This window comes from Chaetodon trifascialis, chromosome 3 (assembly GCF_039877785.1).
Source record: "Chaetodon trifascialis isolate fChaTrf1 chromosome 3, fChaTrf1.hap1, whole genome shotgun sequence".
Classification (NCBI taxonomy): Eukaryota; Metazoa; Chordata; class Actinopteri; order Chaetodontiformes; family Chaetodontidae; genus Chaetodon; species Chaetodon trifascialis.
Window position 1 is genome coordinate 16,891,726 of NC_092058.1, and position 22,459 is coordinate 16,914,184.

General features: G+C 41.8%; 2 protein-coding genes across 6 annotated transcripts; one reads left to right on the forward strand and one right to left on the reverse strand.

Moving 5' to 3' along the window:
• Positions 1-1,556: 1,556 nt before the first annotated feature.
• b4galnt1b (beta-1,4-N-acetyl-galactosaminyl transferase 1b) lies at positions 1,557-11,887 on the reverse strand. Its single transcript, XM_070959074.1, has 12 exons — positions 11,413-11,887; positions 9,693-9,794; positions 7,724-7,946; positions 7,446-7,622; positions 6,804-6,910; positions 6,429-6,466; positions 6,155-6,335; positions 4,749-4,841; positions 4,434-4,621; positions 4,214-4,354; positions 3,888-4,125; positions 1,557-3,590 (listed from the first exon to the last, which is right to left on the reverse strand). Exons 2-12 carry the CDS (start codon positions 9,694-9,696, stop codon positions 3,373-3,375), a joined length of 1,608 nt encoding a protein of 535 aa, XP_070815175.1. The 5' UTR covers positions 9,697-9,794; positions 11,413-11,887; the 3' UTR covers positions 1,557-3,372.
• Positions 11,888-12,406: 519 nt separating this feature from the next.
• On the forward strand, positions 12,407-21,799 carry os9 (OS9 endoplasmic reticulum lectin). Of its 5 annotated transcripts, none has more exons than XR_011602045.1 (15): positions 12,407-12,603; positions 13,020-13,202; positions 15,323-15,386; positions 15,478-15,554; positions 15,842-15,940; positions 16,122-16,323; positions 16,574-16,729; positions 16,852-16,967; positions 17,251-17,311; positions 17,410-17,492; positions 17,608-17,811; positions 17,926-18,127; positions 19,191-19,300; positions 19,737-20,935; positions 20,989-21,799. XR_011602045.1 is itself a non-coding variant. In XM_070958883.1 (15 exons), exons 1-15 carry the CDS (start codon positions 12,436-12,438, stop codon positions 19,872-19,874), a joined length of 2,037 nt encoding a protein of 678 aa, XP_070814984.1. In that variant the 5' UTR covers positions 12,428-12,435; the 3' UTR covers positions 19,875-21,799. The 5 variants fall into 5 exon arrangements, 4 of the variants coding, with proteins under 4 accessions (XP_070814987.1, XP_070814984.1, XP_070814985.1 ...); XM_070958883.1 differs by adding an exon at positions 18,518-18,685 and having other exon boundaries at positions 12,428-12,603; positions 16,852-16,968; positions 17,246-17,311; positions 19,737-21,799; XM_070958884.1 differs by adding an exon at positions 18,518-18,685 and having other exon boundaries at positions 12,428-12,603; positions 19,737-21,799.
• The last annotated feature ends 660 nt before the right edge of the window (positions 21,800-22,459 follow it).

The window sequence follows — 22,459 nt, forward strand, 5'->3', positions numbered from 1 at the left end:
CATGAACGGATGAGAACACAGGCCTCTGAGCACAGACATAGAAAAAGACCCAAAACTTCCTACATAGTAGGTCCAAGACACCCTGCCAGAAAGAGACCACAGCGTTTTGTGACTACAGTCTTCTTTGTCTCTGTGTAGTCATTGTGCATCTGTTTATAGTAAATTTGTGTTTCTTGGTAGTTGTTTTGTGTCTTTTTGTAGTTTTTTATGCATCTTTTTGGTATATTTGGAGTCATTTAGTGACTTTATGGTACGTTTGCATCTCTTTGTCACTGCTGTGCGTCTCTGTGCTCATTGTGTGTCTCTTTGTAGTCATTTTGTGTCCCTTTGTAGTCTTTCAATTAGTTTCCAACAACTAATGTTAAAAGTCACTAAAAACAGAGGCTCTGGCTCTGGGGCCCCAGGGCCCCTTGGGCCCCTGAGCCTTTCCCCACTGGGCCCACTCAGTAATCCATCCATGTTCCCATTGTACTGTAAATATAAGTGTCACATGAAAACGTGTACTTTTGAGGATATGAAGTCTACAGTGACGCAGTTACTACATGTTCATTTTTAGCATGGAGCAGTTTCACAAGCCACTGCAGGAAACCACAAAAATGTCTGCTGCAGTGAAAAATTTGAAACAAATGGATTCTTCTTAAACCACTGCTCCATGATGCTTCAGTGAGAAGACTGAACTCTGCAGATCCTTTTTCTCTCAGTTAATCTCTGTCCTATGAGTCCATTTTCTTACCATAATCTGTCAGGGGCCTCTGTCAGCACCCATCTTATCTTATTTCATGCCAACTGCTTTTATACAGTAGATTTCTGAAATGTGTGTATTTATATGCAGAAAACAAGTATGAGTGGCTTGGTCACAGTTTTTTCAAGACTATTTAAAAAAATCATAGAAAATCAAACACAGATCAGACCTTTGCACTGGATCAGTTCAGAGCAGAGAACCTGTTGGTATACAGCGCCCTCTAGTGTGCAGATTGAAGCCACTTGGCTGCTGTTCTTCATCATGACACGCTTTTTAAAAAGGCCTGCAGCACTCCACGTGAGACTTGCTGGAATCTCTTAACTTCCCTGCAACACCCAGAGCATTGAACTCCCTTGTTTGTGTCAACAACACATATACCCAACAGTAAATAATTGACTGTAGCTGTTTTAAGTTGCTTCTTTGTCTCCTCATTCCTAGAAAAAGATTTATATTGAATGCATTTAAGTATAGTTTGGCATGAGACACAAAATATTGATTGTAATGAAGTTAAGCAATATTAAAAATGTAGTGTAGCTGCTAACTCTCGCATTTGACAAAAAACAAACAAAAACAGAGACTAAATTCCACTTGTGTCACATCGTAAACATAGAGTATGACCTGATGTCTGACAAGTCCAACATTTAGAGGAGCAACTGCAACAACAATGACTTTTGCTTGAACATGTTTGTGTTTTACACTTTCAGAGCTGAATACAGATGCCTGGAAGGACACTTGACTGTGATGCAGACTGAACGTGAGACCCACCCCCAACATAAAGCTTTTTTTTTTTTTTTTTGAGGAAATGAAAGAGAAGTGTTTCCACAGACATTTTAATACGTTGACATTTGAAATAAATAAAAAAAATGCTCACAATGCTGTGATCATATGTCTCACGCCAGCGGTTTTTGGGTGAAGCAGGCAAGTTAAATTTCAGTGTTAACACAATAAATATCACTGTTTAAAAAAAAAAAGAAAAAAGAAACAGAGGTTTTCAGCTCAGATATTGATCCGTCGACAGTTACAAATCCTAACGTAAAACAAATGAAAATTTGAACGCACAAAATTTGAACGCACAACTACTACACAAAAGCCTTTGATAATAGTGTCACTGATGAAGTTGATTCAGACCCCCGTCCTCAGAGCTAACATCGATCGCATTTTGGTGAACAAAAGTAAGTAAAAACTCAAAATAGACAGACACATTGCACAAAATAGTTCTAAAATATTCCTCCGAGATTTAAAAAACACATCAGTAGATAAATCTCTGGCACCTCTTTGCTAACAACAAATAACTTATTAGGAAACAATATAGTGATAGAAGGGCGCCATCTAAAGGCCATGGTATAAAAGAACAGCATCGTCACTTCAGGCATGAATAACAGTAACTCCCCCAAGAGGATAAAAACAGGATTTTCAAGCCCTGGTGCTCCACCGTCTCACCGTGTCTCCTTGACTTTGTCTCACTCAGTTTTCCTCTCATGCTCTGACTACTCATACTTCAGTTTATCATCAACCTCTCATTGATATGCTGTTTTTTTTCTCTTCTCTTATAATGAGGAAAAACAAACATGCACTTTGGTTCATTCAACTTTTCTTTTAGGCAGCATGTAAAGATGCACTCACTTTCAGTCTTATCCATCAGTGCACACTGGACAGAAACCTCTTCTTATAGATGTTTGTTGAACAGTGACAGACAGCAGAAGACAAAGAACAAGGCTGCTCCCAGACCAGGTAACACCAGGTGAGCTGCAGATGGATGGGACCTCCTCGGATGTGATTAATGACTCACAAATGACACATAAGATTCTGGGCTAAAGGAAGGTAGCAAAAGCATAACTCAGGTAAAAACACCCCAAAGCCAGCAGCCAAAACCTTTGGCACGAGCGGTCAGTCACGGAGCGTAGGTACCACAGGTGAAAAGGGTCTGAATGCGTTCTTCGTGTGGCATTGGTAAAATGGACACCTATGCTCTGTGTCTACAGGATTGTCACTTTCTAGGAAGTGTTCCTTGTCCTCGCTAACGATGAGTCGTCGTTCTCAGGTTCTCTGATGTCACTATTGCTTTTCCAAGCTCAGTCTTTTTGGATAGTGCAAATCGAAGGAGGACACACGTACCTCTGCTCACATTAGCATAGAATGACAATGAAGAGACTCAGACTGTATAGATGCTACCTGTTGGGTTTTCCCAAAGCTCAGTCTCTGTGTTAGAACAACTCAAGGATGTACGGCCAGATAAGATTTGACAAACAAAGAGCGTAATCCCTCCATAACCTTGAATTAATCAAGACCATGCTCTGACTTAACTGGGTCTGTGTAAACATGACGATATGTTTGTTTTTATAGCTGATTCTCTACTGTTTCCACGTCAGAGAGCCTGAACTTTCATATCTGACTTCTGGATATTTACTCTGCATGAGGACTTCTAAGTTCTCCGCAGAACTCTGCACTGACTGCATACACATGCTAAAACTGCCCTAATGGTGCATTTTCTCTATAGTAAAGCCTGAAGCCTCATGTCAAGCTTTTCAGAAAAAGGCAAAGTGTTTGTCTGAAATCTTATCTGACAGGATGTGGTGGAGGAGAACTTCTTTGGCAACTCAGGAAGAGCAGAGGAACCCTCAGGAGAGGAACTAATTATGAGTCAAACACTGGAATCGGTTCTTGAAGAACAGGAGGCCATTTTTCGTGTGTGTGGCGTCAGAGGAGGCTGGTGGGTAACGAAACTTGGCGTACGTCTTGTCGCTCTCTGATTGGCTGACCCAGGGGAGCTTGATTTTACTGGCATGATTGACAATGACATCGTCACAAGAGCCCACGTGGAGAGATCCCAGGCCGTCGATGAAAAACTCTGCAAAGCAAACACAAACAAAACGATTCAGCCAAACACATTCAAAACTTCAACTCATTTCAAAGTCTAATTTACTAACTTCTGAAAACCTCATTCAGTCCGTCAGTCGTTCAAAACTGGAAACAAACATTTTAAAACCCTCAAAACTTTATTTTAAATCCTTAAAGCTTACAAAGATACCAGAAATGTCACATATAGCAAAATAAAAGGTGCAAATGTGTTTATTAACATTCTAGTTAGTCAAATCAATAGTCCCATTTTAACTGTATGTTTAATATGAGCTGTCACTGTACTCACCCAGGTGAGCTACCCTGGCGAGGCGCGGGTCAAAGCCGACTTGCTGGACTTTGTCGGTGCGGGCCAGGAAGAAGTTAATGACCCCGTCAGTCACAACACAGTTGGGGAAGCCTTGAATGATGTGATGAAATCCTCTCCTCATGTGTAAACAGTCACCATCCTCCTCCCCTTGCTCAATGGAGATGGTCTGTCTGTAGGTGGCAGTATAACCCGTGGCCTCCCGCACTGCACCACCCACCTGGACAACACACGCATACACAGCAAACACTCAGCAAACACACCAGACTGCCACATCCAGCGAAAGCAACCATTCCTCTGTCCCTCACCAGATCCAGAGTGGTTCTCTCTAAAACATCCACCAGTTTCTCCAGCTTGGTGTTGGCTGTGAAGATGAAGTCATCATCCACCCACAGCACGTACTTTGTGGTCACCTGAGAGACGGCCAGGTTCCGTCCGGCAAACCAACCCTACGACACAAGACGTATGTTTGAATACAAAGACCATCAAGAGCGACGTCAGAGCTGTGAAATCAAAAGACGCTCCGACCTTTCCGAAAGGCATGATGTAGTGTTCGATGTAAGGCCCGGAGATAGTTTTGGGATTTTCACTGTCATCAGCAATTACTATGGTGACAGTAGGATAATATCTTCTCACGCTGTCGATAAGATCTTGAAGCTTATCGTAACGTAGGAAAGTCTTCGTAGCTATTGTAACAAGGGCACTGACATTGTACTCTGCAGAGAAGGAAGATCAAACAAGCGTTAGAGAACAGAAACAGCAGCCTGTTGTTCAGTGCTTAAATGATGGCAGGATTTTCCACTTTAGTGACGGACATTACTGTTGTGCCGGTGTTGTATTTACCTCCTTTGGATCCTGTGTTATACAGTTTGGGTGTTACACCATGGCGAATCTTGATACTGAAGGTGGCTTGATGGCCCTCTGTCTCAAACTGCACTAAAAGACAGAACAAAAACGACTTCAATAAATTGAATTAGTGTACAAGGATCTAACCATGACATGACTCCTGTCTGGTTCCACAGCTGTTTGGAGTAAGACCCCTACATGTACTGAATGTCATATATTTTTACAGTCCACAAAAGATTATACTGAAATTAACAGCTGCCAAAAAAGAGGATAAGAGACTGACAGAAAATTCAGAGAGGGACGTTTGGTCTTTTGCTGGCGCCTGTCCTCAGGCTTTATTCCTGTTGAACACTGCTGATTATCTATTGAAGCAAAACAAACAGGCTGTATGATTAGCCTGTATCCTGGTTGGCTGTCCAGCACCACACAAAGAGATAGTGTCCAAACCTCTGTAAATATTTCCTCCTGCTAGGTTACTTATTTCTATGTGTAACAGCTTCCAACAGCAGGGGTGAAGCCATTAAAAGGAGAAATGGAAGAGCAAGACAACAAATTAGGTTTATTTTCTTTTTTTTTTTTTTTTTTAAATTGACATTAAATGTTTAAGTTACATATTTAAAGAAATAGTTTGACATTTTGGGAAACATGCTTTTTTTATTCATCTGGTGGAAAGTTAGATGAGAAGATTGATACCACTCTCATGTCTGTGCGGCCAATATGAGGTTACAGCCAGCAGCTGGTTATCTTAGCTTAGCATAAAGACTGGAAACAGGGGGAAGAGCTAGCCTGGTTCTGTCCAAAAGAAACAAAGTACACCTGTAAAGCTTCTAAATGAACATGTGGCATCTTGTTTGTTTAATCTGTACATAAACTGGAGGACAATCAATATTTCACCATTTTTCAGGGTGTTATGTGTCTGACTATTTCTTGGCTAGAAGCGGTGACTTCCTGGAGCCTCTGCTCGGTTGCTTAGAGCCACAAAATAGTCAGACACATAACTCTGCACAGAAACTGTTGTTTTCACACTTCACTTTTAGGTGTTTTTTGTGTTCATTACTGAGCTTTGGAGGTGCAGGTAGGTGGACTCTAGCTGTTTCCAGTCTTTGTGTGAAGCTAAGCTAACTGGTTGCCAGCTATAGATCCATATTTTCTGGGCAGATATTGAAAGTTGTAATAATCTCCTCATGCAACTCTCAGTCAGAAAGTGAATAAGCATGTTTGCCAAAAAATCTAATCCCATGTTACGGTGCACACAGCACTTTGTACATGAAAAAGTGCTGAAAATGGGTTCTGTCCTCGAACAGGGTTGTAAACTTTTCTCTCCAGTGTTCCTTACAACTTTTAAAAAACTAAGACTAAGTCCGCGATCAGATGAGACAAAAAAGAATTGGTTTTGGCCATACCTGTGTCTGCTGTGCTCGGATGGAACAGTGTGTTTGTGTAGGTGACAAACTGCAGCTGTCGGTTCAGGTTGGGCAGGAGGCTGCTTGACAGAGTCATGTGCATCTCGCCGTCACCTTTGATTTTCACCCCGTCCACCTCTGCAGCCACGTTCAGCGTTCCCAGCGTGGCAGTGATGTTTATCTGCAATGAGATGGAGAGAGCAGTCGGTGGGATAAAAGGACGGCGGATATCTAAAATATGTCAAAGTCGAGACGGACGTCTGGTAATACTTACTGAGTAGTGGTCTCTGGGATGGTTGTGTAAGGCCAAGCCTGAAAGCATATGATAACAATTGGCAGACTTAGACGCTATGGCCATTGGGACAGATTTAATCCACTTCCAATTCCTTAAAAATGAACCTCAGATCAAACTGGTAAAAGAAATCCAGTGTGTTTTTTGTGCAGCACACTGCAGGGTGGGTGTCACATATGAACCAGCTCTAGGTTGGCGTATCATAAATCAAATTCTTTATAGCTTTATAGCTGTGGTAGTGACCAATGCTTTCATTACATAATCTATTTTAAAACAGTAACACTGCTGCAACATAATTCAGATCCAACTGCTGGACACAATGTAATTGAAGACAAATAAGTCCGTCTGAAGTCTTACCTGGGATGATGATTGTTTTCAGGGGTCGTACCTCTGCCCCCTGTGTTGGATACTGTAAGGGACTGTTAGCCTCTGCAATGATGAGAACATCTGCAGGTGTCTGTGACCTGATGGGACAAAAATAACATCAGGAAGATGCAGACTGCAGCCGACACTGACTCAGTCCAATAAAGAGCATTCAGCAGCAGCTATTACTACCAGACTTCGTCATGTTATGATTTTGTTCTTGGCTGGAAAAAAATATTATTCAGTGTTCAAGGTATCAAGGGAGCCAGTGTAAGAAGGAAAGCATGTGGATAATTTGATTTTTTTTCCATTTTGATCCTGTCAATTGCATTGCTGTTGTGTTCTGGATCAGTTTCAGATGGAATAATGAATCCTCAGTGGTGCTTAACTAAAATGTGAACAAGAACAGTATTGGACGTCCTCCATGTCAGGGAAGAAAAGAGCCTGATCTCAAAAGTGATCCACAGATGACCAAAGCACGATTTAGCACCTGACACTTCAAACTTAGATGCACACAAAGCCAAATTACAATGATATTCAGGAGTGCTTTTTGAGTACTTTTGCTAAAATAGAGCTCATGCTCCTTTAATCCTGATTTTCTCCCAACAATGTCTGGACATCTCTGGAGCATCTTACCTCGTCTGGAAACTCTTGTACTCTTTGGCCCGTCTCCTCTTCATTTCCTCCAGCTCAGAGGCCTCAAAGGCAGTGTGTAACGGGTGAGCTGACACCCGTGGGAATAAGAGTTGGGCGAAGGGCAGGTTTACTCCTCCACTCTCGCCCTCACATACACATCCATTACGTGCTAATAAGCTGGACAGATCATCAGAGACATATGAATGGGGTGAAACCAGGTTAAAGCTGAGTTCTGTTGTGCTGAGATAATAAATTAACTGATTAAATAGTGCCCATACCTTGCCACATTGTCCCTCACATGAAAGGGGATGTTGCCTAATCGGTGATCTGGTTCTGGGAGCCTCTCCTCCAGATGCCTCTCAACTATCAGTCCCGGTCGCTGCCACACATCCACTGTGGTATAAGCTCGAGTGGGCCACGAATGGAGGAGGGCCAGTACCAGCACCACAGACGCCAGGAGGGCGAGCAACACCGTCTTTCTCAGGGAGCGCATCCTAAAACCTGACACACACACACATGCATATTGAATGACTTACTGGTTGCTTTTATTATTCCTCCTGTCAACTCCAATATACAGTCAGTGATGGGGGACAAAATCAATAATGAGTCTTTGCATTGAAGCTAAGATGAGGCTTCAGCAGTCAAGTGAATATCTTCCAAATTACAGTGTTGTGAGGAAAGAAAGAGGAAATTTTCCAACAATCCCAGTTCCAAAAAGGCTGTGTAAAACATGAATAAAACAGAATGTGATCATTTGCTAATCCGTTTGACATATACTCAATTAAAATAGCACAGAGACAATATATTTAATGTTGTTTTTAAGATTATTTTTCTGGTTTTTGCCTTTATTGATGGACAGGAGAGTGACAGAGTGGAAAGGAGGGAGAAGGACACAGTGCTCTACCAGGTGAGCTACCTGGCCACTCCTGTGTTTAATCTTTAACCTCATCAGCTTCATTGATTAGCTTTGGCTTAACTTTTGAATGCATTTTTGTGCATTAAGACAGAGTTGAAAAACATTCATCCTGTAAATCATAATCATGGCTCCAGAGCTGCGGAGCATTCCCGAGATGGTTAAATATATAATGGAGGCACTTAGTGGTGCAACGGGAAATGGACGTAGACGCATTCATTAGATAGAGATACGTGATGTCTAAATGTTTCCAACAACAGCAAACAATCGGCTTCACACACACACACACACACACACACACAGAAATCTAATAATCACAGCAAGAGATAAAACACATGCAGTTTGGGACTAGCCTGCTGGGTTAGCAGAAAGCCGTTTTAGACCAGCTCGCTCAGTATGTATAAAACTAAACCAGCGTTTAGCATCTGGAAGTTGTTTTCTTCTCTCTCTTCTGTTCCTTCCACTCATCGTCTCTCCTTCATCTACTGAAAGCAGATGTTTCCCTTTTCAGAAATGTGCTGACACACAATGAGCTCGTTCTCCTACCTTCCAGCAGTGATGAACAAAAACTCTATTTCCGGTCTGAATGTTTGTAAGATCCCACTGTGTGTGTGTGTGTGTGTGTGTGTGTGTGTGTGTGTGTGTGTGTGTGTGTGTGTGTGTGTGTGTGTGTGTGTGTGGTGGGGCGTGGGCTTTGAGATACATGCTGTACACTGAGATAAGAACGTATGAAACAGTGCTGTAATATGACAAATCACCAAACGTTCTTTCTTTCTTTCTTTCTTTCTTTCTTTCTTTCTTTCTTTCTTTCTTTCTTTCTTTCTCCCCCTTCTGTCCAAAACTATAAGCTATTTTGGGCATCTAATTTTTGAACCTTGTCCAGAAATAACAAACTTCATTCTTTCTGAGTTCAGAGAGCCAAAAGGAGTGCACACTTTCATTTCATTTGGCCATCACACTGAATTTTGCTCAAAAAACAAAACAAACTTTGTGAAAAATCTTCTGCTTTTTCAGCTACAAAAAGATGTTACAGTAATATGGGAAAGGATGTCTTTATTGTGAACAGATACTCCTGTTTGTTTTGCTGTGACAGCATCACATAATGAGTATAGATACTAAGGAGGATGATGCACAATGCTTTCTCCATGCATGACCAAATTGTTGCGTGCACACAGACATGTTCTTGTACATATACAGTTTGCAAGTACTGCAAACACTTCAAATAAATGTTTGAAATTTTGTGGAACTAAAAATTTCTTAAAGCCAGTCAACAAACCCCTAACTTCTCTTAATTTGCAGTAACGCACATGTTAGACAAAAGTAAGACAATTTACCCATCTGCCTCTATCCAGTCAGTGAAAGGGCGTCTTCTGAAGGCACCTGCATCTCCACGAACCATGTAGATAGTCAGAGAAATGAGTGAGCGTCTTCCCCATCTAGAAACAAAAAGAAAAATACAAAGTGAATTATAAAACAGAGGGTAAAAAAAAATCTGTATAACATCACAGACTAGTTCACAAAGAAGTACAAATTGTATACAAACTGCAGAAGGCAATTGTATCATCACATTAAAATCAGCCCAGCGTCCATATGGTGCTACAGCGGCAGCTTGCATGGTCTTACAGCCTCTAGGGGAAATCCTGCAGGATTTCAACTTAGTGTTATGGTAGAAAGCTGGAAAAAAAATCAATTGGTGCTCAGCAGCTGGTCAGCTGGGCTGTTTTGGATCTGTGCACTTAATTGTCTCTCACAGGAAATGTTTTACTCCTTTTAAAAGCACCTCCTCTTGTTGTCTAAGTGATGTTGTATACACTGAAAGTGAATTAGATACTAAGTCGTATTTGCCTCTGGTATATGAACTGTATGCCATGATGGACTTATAATCGCAATCATTTTATCTGCAACAAACACAGGCAACATTTAATAGACAAATACATACAGCATGAAATGACACAACAGCAAAAATAGGTAAAACCATACAAATTCACTAATGTGCATTACTAAACTCTTAAAGCACTTAAAATGTGCAAGTTGTAACTACAATGGAGGTTTTCACTGTTTAATAACAGATTGTTGGCAACATGGTGTAATAATTTCTCCAAGATCACACTGTAAATGACAATTTTGGAGTTATTGCTCTGCTCAGGCCATAAAAAACACAAACCAGAGCTGTAGAATAAGAGGAAAAGGAAGAATATGAAGGCATGCTGAAACGAGTGTTATTAGAATTGAAATCATTATGGAAAATACAATAATCAGATTGTCTTTCATATTAAGTGTGCCCTGTTAAGCTTAGTGGCATAAACCAGTCCTATTACCCTGTATATGGATTTAAACTGTGCATTTGGAGTGATAATTAGCCGTGATGGTGTAACCATCCACCGGGCAGTTCAAGAGAGATGATCTACGTCGTGCTGCATTAGCTGCGCTGCTGTTTTAATCAACCTCAATAGGGGCCAATGGGGAGGTAAGGAGAGCTGTGGACATACTATGGACATTGACATACAGCAGATCTGAGGGTCCCTCCCAAAGTGCGCGCGACAGATTTCCTGCCTCATCCAGGTTCTCGGAATATTAAATTGCCGCCTTAATATTCCGCATCAGCTACTCCCCCTCACTGCACACCATCTCTAAAAATAAGAAAAATATCAATGTAATGTAATCATGAGTCCAGCAATCCGTACCGGCGAATGTAAATGACGAGCTGCGGATCTAACACGATCTCTCAGACAGGCCTTTTAGCCTACCTTGTCGTGAATAAAACTGCAGGGGGAAAAAAAAAAATCCTGCTCACAACGTGTCTTTCGATTACATTCCTTAAATGCTGTGACACCTCTCCTCCTAAACAGAAATCTGTGTGCACTTCACCAAATAGATCTTTTATCGACAATCCATTGGCTCCAAAATGTTTCACGCCTTTCTGTTCTTGTGTTTGTCCCGTTAAGACACCGTCAAATGTCCACCCAGAGGTGGACGTACCGACAAAAATAACGCGCTGAAGACCGGAGTATAGGCCTATTGTTGCTAGTCAAATTTTCTGAAGATGATGCTTACCTCAGCTCCAAAGACGCACGGAGTAAGCTGCTTTCACCTCCCGCCTGCAAGGAGGTCGCCCCTCCTAATGAATTTGTTCCTCGGTGGTCTTGCAAACAGGATTAGATGTGGAAAAACGGAGCAGCCAGGAGACACATAAGGCGGCCGCACATCGCAGCACTGCAGGCTGTGGACGGACGCTCCCCCTGCAGCAGTAGCAGCAGCAGCACAGCGGAGAGCGCAGCGCACCTCAGCGCACACTCAGCGGTCAATCAGCTGCATCATGATCACACTTCATGAACTCCATGTGAACCACATATAAAATCTATGTATTGCAGATTACTTCTGGTCTAACAACTACACGTGCTTAAAAAATATAACTCATCAATAATCTCTCTCTCTCTCTCTCTCTCTCTCTCTCTCTCTCTCTCTCTCTCTCTCTCTCTCTCTCTCTCTCTCTCTCTGTGTGTGTGTGTGTGGGGGGGGGGGGGGGGGGGGGGGCGTCTGTGCACATGATGTGTGTGCTGCCTCAGTTGTATGTCTGGTATCATGTGTGAGTTCATGTTTTTAGCTCTGTTTACATTCTGACTATAGTCAACTACCACGCAGTTGTAGGTCACGTTTCAGCGTGACAATGTGTAGTTATTCTATCACCATAGAAATCTTATTAACAGTTGTCTGGTGTTACCAAATAAAGAATAAGGATCCGCACTATCGTAATTTGGGGAAAATTGGCCTGCGACACGCCTTATCCATCAGGCCAAGGGATGTCCGGCTTCTGTACCGATATGTGGGTTTATTTTATGGCAAGACAAACGTTGAGCAGTGACATGTGCGTCGTTTAATTATGCTTTGGATGTCACGAAGGTAGAGGCGCTGTGGAGTCACTCTGTGCCGGTGTCGTAAACTAACACACTCCAGAACAGGAACTTTGTTGTCTGACGTAAAAATTAGCCAATGACAGAGCAGCGCGTCTCATATTGACCAATCCGCTGCTACCATGTCAGACGTTCTGTGTTTTGTTGCTGTCAGACAAATGGGGGTATGAGGAGAGAGTCGAACATGGCTGCTTCCTTGGTACGGTGGCTGAAAAGATTGTACGTTTTCTTGTTGATATGTCCTCTCTGTGTCCCAGCCTTCTTAAATTTAGAGGAGCTGAATGAAATGAAATATGGGATTCAAATCCTCCCCGATCCCGTCATCTTGGGCCAGGTGAGTGAGGGTGTTTGGGGGAGCTAACGGTTAGCTTCCCAGCTAACATTAGAATATAGGCTACTGTTAGCTAGCGGGAAATATCTTCTTTTATTATCAGTGACGCACCTGAAGAATAACCTGTCTGTTAGCTAGGTGAGAAAGCTTAAGTAAAACGAGCAATTTGCCAGCGGGTTACACGAGGAAGCGGTAATATAGAAGTTATTTTTTATGTGACCTACGCAGCAACCAGCTGTCACAACACAACCTCAGCTTCCTCACTCCCAGCTAGATAGTTTGTTTAGTTAGTAAATGCCTAACCACGAGGCCAGTCGTAAAACCAGGTAGTTAATCAGCTTTAAACACTGAAGTGTCGTCCTAATGTATGCACTTGAAGATAGTGGACTGCAGTTTTCATGACACTGTTTCTCCCTCAGACCAAGACAGAGGAGGTTATGATGGTGTCCAGTAAGTACAAGCAGCTGTATGAATGTCGACTTCCAGCCCAGGCTGTCCGCTTCCATCAGGATCCAGCCTCTGAGCCCGACTCACAGGGGTACACCGGACCTGACATCCCAGACCTTCTCAGTCCAATGCACAATGCCCAGTGTCTAGTGAAGGTTAGTTCTCAACTGCTTATCTGTGTGATCCAATAGCCAAATGCCTATGCCGTTTAGAAACTGTTGGCTTGTATCCATCCAAGGTAGAGCTGTTTTTGACTCGGACTGGATCACACTGATCATGTCTGTAACTAAAACGTATTTTGGCTGATTGAAGTGGCCAAGTACATGTGTGATTGTACAAAAATCACATCCAGAAAGTGCTGGAATCTGATCACCCGAGGCTTATTTGGTGATGTGGATGTTGTACGTGACTTAACATTCACTGTAGTGTGAAAGCTACTTTGTCTGCATTAGTTAACTTTGCATTGTAAAGAAGATGGATAGCGTACACAAACTGCTCATCCATCCCCAGCTGTATACAGTTGCAGGGAAAAAGTAGCACATGAAATAAGAAGGAGATTTAGTCTGCATGCGGGGTGGGTGATAAAATGTCTATCACAGCATGTTTTTAGTTTTTACAGTGATGGCATTATATCAGAGTATTACAAAAATAAAAAAAAACTGTTACCCACATCCAGCCCACGAATCTGGTTATTTAATTGGCTTCAAATAATGCTAAACGTTCATGCAGTTTGTTTTGACTCTCTCTCAATATTAGATATTCCAACATTGCTCCAGCGTGTGGGTTTACACTACATGCTACGAGCCATATTAGCTGCAGAACGTCCTAACTCCAAATTCAACCGGCTAACCAGCCAAATAAATGGTAAAGCAGCATAAAGGTGGCAAAACTTAGAAGTTCGAGGTTAGAAATTGGTATCGATCCATCCTTGATCTTCAGTTTTGAGGCGAATCCTGGTTTGTATCGGCCCTCAGTCAGCAGTCTGAAGTAAGATGATTAGCACACACATATGGCCAAAGAGTTTTCCTCCTGTTGTTGTTGTTGTTGTTGTTGTTGTTGTTGTTGTGGGGACATTTCCATCTAGTTAACCAGCTGGGTTTTCAGTTCCCTGGATGGTTGGAGTAGATGAAGACTTTTGTGTTGGTTCTTGCAGGCAACGACAGAGAAATTGACAAATGTTGCTCATAATATTGCCCTAAACTGTAAGAAAAAGCACGAGAAATACAGAAAGATAGATTATTTGCACATGAATACAATTCAGACAGGGTTTTCAGGTCCATACATGAGGCAAGAGCTTAGTTTGGAAGTGAAATCACTCCATTTCCTCTCTTTTCATGCATTTGAGGTGTGCTTTGATATGTTAACTATTATCTGTCTCAACTGGATCTGAAGTGGACACAGTCCTAGTTTATCTGGATACAAGAGACAAAGTCTGAACAGGGCCTTAAAAACTATGTAACAATGTGGTCTTTGCAGTACAGTCACAGTCCTACAACTCAAGACACTCTTCACTGTGCTGCACACAATAAAGCAGATTATGATATATTCAAAATCTACAATATAAATGATTTATTTTCAGTTGAACAAGAAAGCGCAGCACCAGTACAAAGTTGCACAATGCCGCTCATTTCTTGGGAAAAGCGTGACTGACTCTTTTAGCACTGTTTGACACTGGATTTAAACATCTGTCTGTCCTCTGTTCACAAACCTTCTTCTCTAATGTGTAGCCTTTGTTGCAAAATGCCTTGAAAATATGCACATATTTTCCACCTTCAACTTTATCTGTCTTCCTCATCCTGTTGCATAGTCGAAAGAAGGTTTTGAGTTGCTGGAATGACGTAAATGTGTTCCTTGACCCCGTGCCCAGTGACATACTTATCTGCTCATAAGATACTTTTGTGGTTGCTTAAAAACAAGGCTTTTTTGTCGCCACATCAGGAATTTGTAGCTGTGAGGAATACTGAAAGAATTCCTCTATTTTTTTTACACCCTGTAAATACTCTTCTCAGTTATTGATGGCTGTGTGGGGGACTACAGTTTAACATTGATTGAATGTTTAGATTTTTAACATCAGCTCTGTTAAATTATTTCCTGAGGGAAAAGATTCATTCTAACAAGAGCAGCCTCTCCTTGTTTCTGCTGTCAGTAGCACACTATGAGCCAAATACTGGTGTTTAACAACCAGGAGCTAACACAGTTAAGCACGTAGCCTAAAGGAAAAAAGTGTCAGCCAATTACTGTCTGTTGAAACTTTTGCGGTGTGTGTTTCCTGCAGACGAAGGATTGGTGGACCTATGAGTTCTGCCATGGTCAGCATATCAGACAGTACCACCTTGAGGGTAAGAATGCATCTCTGAGTTTTTCCATGTTTTTCATGAAAACCACATTGAGGAATGAGCTGTCTTTGACATGTGGTTCTTGTTTCCTCAGACACAGAAATCAAAGGGGACATTCTCTTCCTTGGTTATTATGAATCTGAATTTGATTGGAGCAATGAAACAGCGAAGGTAAAGTTGCCTCAGTTTGGGGCATCATTTTTTAAAAAAAATATTTTTTGATTATCTTAGATTTCTGGTGTACACTAACAACAAATTTTGGCAATTTCATAACTGTATATCATGAACTGAACCCTTGTAGTTGTATGTAGATACTGGACAATTGATTACCTAATTGTATAGGTACAGCAGATATTATGTAAGCACCATGTTCAGCGTTTGGATGATCCACTGAGCCTCAGTATTAGACAATATTACGAATGAGTTTGGTTGAAACCGTTTTTCTGTTTATTTCCCAGGCCTCCAAGCAGCACAGACTGAAGCGCTACCACAGTCAGACCTATGTGAATGGATCTAAGTGCGACCTGAATGGAAATCCCAGAGAGACTGAAGTCCGGGTAGGACATTGTATTTGTATTCCACGCTGTATCTGTGGGTTTGTCCGTTTTTTATTTTTATTTTAAGTTTTGGTTTCTGTTTTGCTAAACAAACAGAAATATGAAGTCAGTTGATATATGCATGTTATGCCAAATGATCTTCCCTAACACACCTCAACAATTTTGCTCTTCTTATTTCCAGTTTCTGTGTGAAGAAGGCTCAAGTGACTACATCGCCCGAGTGGATGAGCCTCAGTCATGCCGCTACGTGCTGACAGTTCACACCAGTCGTACCTGCCAGCATCCATTCCTGCGCCCACCGTCCACCGCCAAGCCCCAGGGTATCGTGTGCCAGCCGGCGCTAAGTGCCCAGCAGTACATGGATTACGTCAAGGCTCAAGTGTGTGAGTAAATAAAAATGAAGGTCACTGTGACGCAGCAGTTGGAGAGAATCTTGCTTCATTACTTTAATGTTATTTCCTGTTGAAGCAGGAGGCCGAGGCAGGACATAATTTGTGAAAGGAGTATTAAAAACATAAAAAGTGCAACTTTTTGGCATGTATATTTGAATAGGTGTTATGTGATCTTCCAAATGTGTGACATAATCTTTCTCTCGCTCCCGCTCTCCTCCTTCTTTCTCCTGTCTGTTCCCAGCGGACACAAAGCGTAAAGTAGAGCAGATCTCAGAGGAGCTGAGGAGTCTGGATGAGATGTTGGCTGGTAATGAAGGGGCAGATGGAGCAGTGGAAGTGACAGCAGACGAGACATCACCTGCACCCAGTGATGACCTGAACCAACCGGACAGAAAAGGTGCACTTTTCTACACTTAAGAGGCAAATGACCTTGTCCAGGCATTAAATAGAAATATACACTGTTGCCAGATGTAAACCAGATGTAAACGTGTGTGACACTGTGCTTTTATTTTGAAACAGATACTGCTGATGTTTCTGAGGATGTTGGGTCAGAGGAGGCAGAAGATTCTGACTTCTGGGAGGGAGTTACAAAGCCAGGGAATCCAAAAACAACTGCTGCTCAACAGGAGAATCAGGTATAGATATATTTCTCACGTCAGTTTTCTCTTTCAGTTATTTGAAGTCTGTCCATCGTTGGTGAACAAACAGCTGATCTTCCAGACTGCCTGCGTTGTTTCATCCAGACAAACGCTCTTTAATAACACATTTTCATGCATTGTCTTGATCTGTTTGCTTTCAGTAAATATAGAAATGTAAATATTCATCAAAGTGTGGTTTCAACAGCTTGTGTTCCACGTCTGACCACTAGATGGTGTAGGTGTAACCTGGTTTTTATTTTTGATTTTTTTCTTACCACAGGCAGCAGATGAAGGCTTTAACTCGGTCACAGACAATGAAGTCATAGATGATGGTGATGAAGGTATTGCACTTTGCTGCTCACACTTTTTGTCATACATTTATTTCGTGTGTTGTTGTTCAGTGTTGGACAATTTCTCTCTTCAAATGAATGTCTTCCAGTTGAAAAATTCAACTTTAAAATCATCACCGACCCAGCAGACCTGATGAAATTTGTCCAACATCTCAAAGAGAGTAACAGGAAGGTTGGTACTTACTAAGATTACCGTGATACTGTTTTTGTACACCTCTTGGAGTTGTTTTCTTTGCCTTGTATGGGTGTTCCAATTCAATACAGCATTTTTTTTGTTTTATTTTTAGAAAGCACAAAACCAAGCCAAAAGTCAAGGAGAGACACCAACAAGCGACAAGGTAGTGGAGAAACTCAGCGAGGAAGAGAAAGATGATGATGAACATCTGCTGCAGGAGTTTGAGGATGAGATGTCCGACCTCTCAGTGTCCTCGGACAAGATTGAAGAGATAAAGGAGGAAATGCAGAAGGAGTTTGACAACATCATAAATGAGGTTTCAGACTAGAGACTTTATGTAATTTTAACATGTTATTAGGAAGATCTGATCGGTGAAATAACGTAACGTAATGCAATGCTTTTACGTAATTGGTTTCCCTCTGCGTTGTAGGCCCAGCAGGAGTTAGAGACAGAAGGTCTCAAAGGGGAGTTTGATCGCACACAAGCAACACAGACACTGGAGACGACGCTGGACAAGCTACTTGATCATTTGGAGGAGAAAGACGTCCAGGACCCAGAGCAGCGAACAGGGGGAGTTCAGAGAGCCAGCGACCCCACCAGGGGCAGCCCCAGCCTGGCTCCAAAGCAGCCAGGTAACCAGGCAGCCTGTGGTCATGTTCAAGTCTGCACACTCTGTGTCCGCCTCCGTCATCCTCATATTCATCCATACGTGCAGTCGATGTTTGTTTTGATATTTTTCATCCCAGAATAGACGCACACATGGAGATAGTTACAGAGAGTTTATGTTGTCAGGCTGATGGTATGTGTGGTTAGTCAGTGGCTTTTCCTCTGCTGCCATCGATGTAATTACATCAAAACTGAGAATAACTAAGTCAATCACAGTAATTGAAGTCTATGACCGTGCACAAATGTAATGTTTGTAAGACAGTGCTTTGGCTTTTTGCCTCCTCCATCCTGTGGCCCTGCTGATTGGTTTTGAGGTGAACTGTGTTGTTTGTCCCTCTTTTGTCTCGTCAACCCAGACCAAGCGGCTGACGACCATGTTAAGATCAAAATAACTAAGTATAAGACGGGCAGCAGCCCTGATGGGGAGGTCAAAGTTCAGGAGATGGGCGAAGGAGACCCCCAGTGGCAGCACATAAAGGACGTGGTTAAAGAACAGCTAGAGAAAGCAGGACTGAAGGCAGAAGGTATGAGGGGGGAGTGCCCGAAACACTCACGGCCTTTTCTCTCTTCCATCTTGAGCATATGGTACTTCTGTGCTTCTCTTCTCGTCTTAGTCAAAAAGCAAATAACTGTCAGATTTAGTTTTTCCAAAGACATGCCACTAGTACGAAGGGTTTTCCTACATATTTCATGCTGTGAACATTTAAACACATACAGTATGCAGTACGCATTTAATCAGGGACCCATTAAATTACTTATTTTTTTCTGAACAGAATTGTAAATTTCACAATCATGGTAGCCAAAAAGCACCTGACAGCTAGCAGTTAGCTGAGGCTTATCTGAATGATAAAGGGAAGCGAAAGGTGTGTTGTGTCCATGTGCGTTCTTTCTTTTTCATCCACTGTTGTGTTTTAACCATCCTTCATTGTGGTAATGTGTTATTTTACATTGTACGTCTTACTCTGGGCCATGTGGAAGGACCTGTCTTTAATTGGCAAGCCCGCCTTTTCCTCTGTGTTTTCTTTTTAGGTAAAATCGAGGTGAAGATCTTGACGCGGAAAAATGCACAGGAGGCTGGCGATCAGTGGCTGACTGAGGAAGATACAAAGTCCTTCAGGGAGCTTCTCATAAATCTCCTGGTAATTTCAGCAATAGTAGTGACTTTTTTACACCGTCAGCTACACTGGGACCGACAGACGTGTCTCTCTCATTGGCTGTTGGGAAAGCACTGACGTAATCATCCAGATTTTAATTATTGACTACCAAACCTGTTTAACATTAATTAGCTTTCTGGCGGAGAGTTAGATGAGAAGATTAATACCACTCTCATGACTCATGGCTTGGCTGCTGACTTTAGCTTCATATTGAAAGGTCTAATATAAAACCTTTCCACATTAACGTGCCTAGAAACGACTTGACCTTCGGTACATGATTTTTTTATCAACAATTTTCAAACGCTGAAAATAAGTAGTTTCATTCACGGTGACGGTGCATGAGTCGATCTCTTCTGCTAACTGTGATGGTTTCTGGTTGTGGTTGTTTTTAAATGGATCCTTTTTTTTTTTCATTTTACAGACCGGAGGCACAGAAGAGGTTTACAAAGAGCAAAAGAGGCAGCAGGAGTTGGAGAACAACTATAGGTTTGTGTGGGGAGAGTCCCAGGAGGAGTCCCAGTCATCCAGCACCTCTGACTCAGACGATGTGGACATATGAGCTCATTCAGTACATTCAGTGCACCTTTTGTGACAGTGAACTCCCGTGGAGACCAGCAGGGAGGGGGACTCTGAAGTGCAGCCGCAAATTTGAAAAAGAGCCGACACGATTCAGTTACTGCTGTTAAACCTGGCAGTTGATATCAACTCACCTGTTTGCACATTCAGAAAACGTGTGTCCTGAATAGGCAATGTGTGTCTTTAGTAGGCATCAGTTATACGTTGCACAGTGATAACCACAACATCTCAGCTGTACGTGTGTGCAGCTGAATGAAGTTATGCATTTTCCCCTTTTTGATGGGATTCAGTTTTGATAGATGGCTGGAAAAGCTGAGTGATGTACAATATGTACCCTTTTAGAAACATTTCAGTGAATTTCACTGAATACTTGCAGGTCTGAAGTTGTCAGCAGCACACTGTTAAATTATTTACTTTCCAGTAAATTTGTCTTATACAAGGAAATCCTTACTTTGAAGTGACACAATTGAGGGGGATTGTACAAGCCTCGACAAACTGGATGAGTGTTTGTTCAGGTTGTTTAATCTACTGAAATGTATGATTGTGACTGGAAATGAAAAACAAAGGACAAATACTCGAGGGTTCACATTTCAGTTCCCAGTCGTCTTTGAACCTTCCTGACATGCTGCGTTTGGTGATTCCATTTGTCAGTAAACACAACTGTAGATTACAGATGTGTTTGTACAGGTGCTGTGGCACTTTATATTTTTAGAAAAAGGTTTTGTAACCTCATAATTGTAACATTGTTTCTCAAAAAAAATTGGGGTTTTCCTTGTGTTGCCATGTGCTTTTTAAGGGATTCAAAAGAAAAATACTGAACATAGGAAGATAAATCTTTCAAAGTGTGTCCTTTGTCTATGACAAGAACCTCCCCCATATTTAATTTACCTTAATTTAGCAAAGGAAAACAAAGAAAGCTATAATGTCAATCAGATTCAGTGTACCAAAAACAACACAAAACTTTTTTAAGGAGCCGTCAGAGGTGTACTTAAAAGGGCTGAATTTGTATAATTTGTGAATAATTGTGGCTACTTGGAACTCAACGTGTACATAATTATTGCGTAAATATGTTTTTGAACTGATTTGTTGTAAATTAGCACAAATTAAGTATGGCTTGAGTTACTTAACTAAATGTGTTCAGATTTGAGACCGTGCAATCTTGTGAATGAAAGTTAATTTCACTGTTGGACTGTTACACACAAATGTTTTCAGACACATGACTGAGACATTTGCTCCTAAAGAAACCAGTGTCCAGAGCTCAAGATCAAACGGGTGAGAGCAGGAAAGGATGCAGGCATTGTGGGTGGGTTTATTTATTTAGCCAACTGAACTTCTCAAAGAAGTGGTTCTACCCTTCATGGCCTTTTCTAATCTGGGGCTTGCATTACAAGGTGACATCCGTGAGAGCTATCTGTGGGCTTAACTCGGGTAATCCTGTATCACAAAGCTGGACTGGCACTTTCACATGAACACACTCATGACTAGGTAGGAAACCCCAGAGTTAACAGAGCCTGATGATGCTGGTTATCTAGGATCACTGATGGTAGTCTCGGTGAAGCCAGGCGGCCTAGAGAGAGCCAGACTGTGCTGGAAGTTTGTGACGACAGACCCCAGCTCCAGCATGCTGCTTGAAGGGGGGGGGGGGAACTCTTCTTTTAAAACCTTCAGTCTGTCCCTAACACTGACTGGTTTAACATGTTTCTCTGCAGAAGTCATTTTGATCCTCCCCGTCAGCTGCACACAATCTTTGTAAACAATGATGACTTACAGTAGAGGAGGAAAAGATAGTGGAAGTTTATTACTGTATTCTTGAATGGGGGCCATAATGCTCTGTCAGGAACACCATATTGGCTTCTTAGTCTGACAAAGTTCTGTCTTTGCTGCCTTGTAAATAAAAGTCTTTGAGCACCCTTTGTTCTTTTGAAATAAAAAAAGTACCATAGGAGTCCTCTGGACATCATCCAGCCATTTATTTTATCTTCTGATGATAAGCACTGCTTTTATATTGTATATATATATATCTTCTACATTAGATAAAGATCCTGGAAGCCCTCAGGCCTTTAGAGGCCAAGTCCTTTACGTAATTCTCCCACATTATTAGAATAACCAGGTGTAACCATGTGTAACAGATTCACAACTGCTGGGTTACAGGCAGCTGAAACAGAGTGACAGAAGAAAGTGTGAGTGTATTAGTAATTAATGCGTAACACAGCTGTGGTTCGTCACATCGGAAACACCTTCCTGAGGCTGCTGTAAAACAAGAACACAGGAAAAAAGCGAAAAGAGTAACTTTGCTGTAATTTATTTAATCTGACAGGATGGAGTCCAGCGGCAGGGTACGTTAGATTTTTCCTTCATTAAACATTTGCAAGCATTATGATTATTAGGTTTGTACGATACTTTTAAGTTGAAAGCTGGGCGGAAGTTATCGATCCGAATCTGATCCGATATTGGCGCTGCAAATGTTTTCTGTTTTTTGTAATCGTACTTTACACGCATTGTATTTTAAGTGTTTTTACTAAAATCTGTGACCGTCAGGTCTGTGAAACACGAGCATCAGCTGTTTGA

Excerpts from the sequence above, each read along its gene's own strand:
- b4galnt1b (XM_070959074.1), bottom strand. Across the intron at positions 6,336-6,428 it reads ATCCCAGAGACCACTACTCA|ATAAACATCACTGCCACGCT; the intron begins GTAAGTATTACC and ends ATCTCATTGCAG. Across the intron at positions 4,355-4,433 it reads ACATCATGCCTTTCGGAAAG|GGTTGGTTTGCCGGACGGAA; the intron begins GTCGGAGCGTCT and ends CTTGTGTCGTAG.
- os9 (XM_070958883.1), top strand. The coding sequence starts at position 12,436 with ATGAGGAGAGAGTCGAACATGGCTGCTTCCTTGGTACGGTGGCTGAAA. Across the intron at positions 17,312-17,409 it reads CATAGATGATGGTGATGAAG|TTGAAAAATTCAACTTTAAA; the intron begins GTATTGCACTTT and ends AATGTCTTCCAG. Across the intron at positions 19,301-19,736 it reads AGCTTCTCATAAATCTCCTG|ACCGGAGGCACAGAAGAGGT; the intron begins GTAATTTCAGCA and ends TTCATTTTACAG.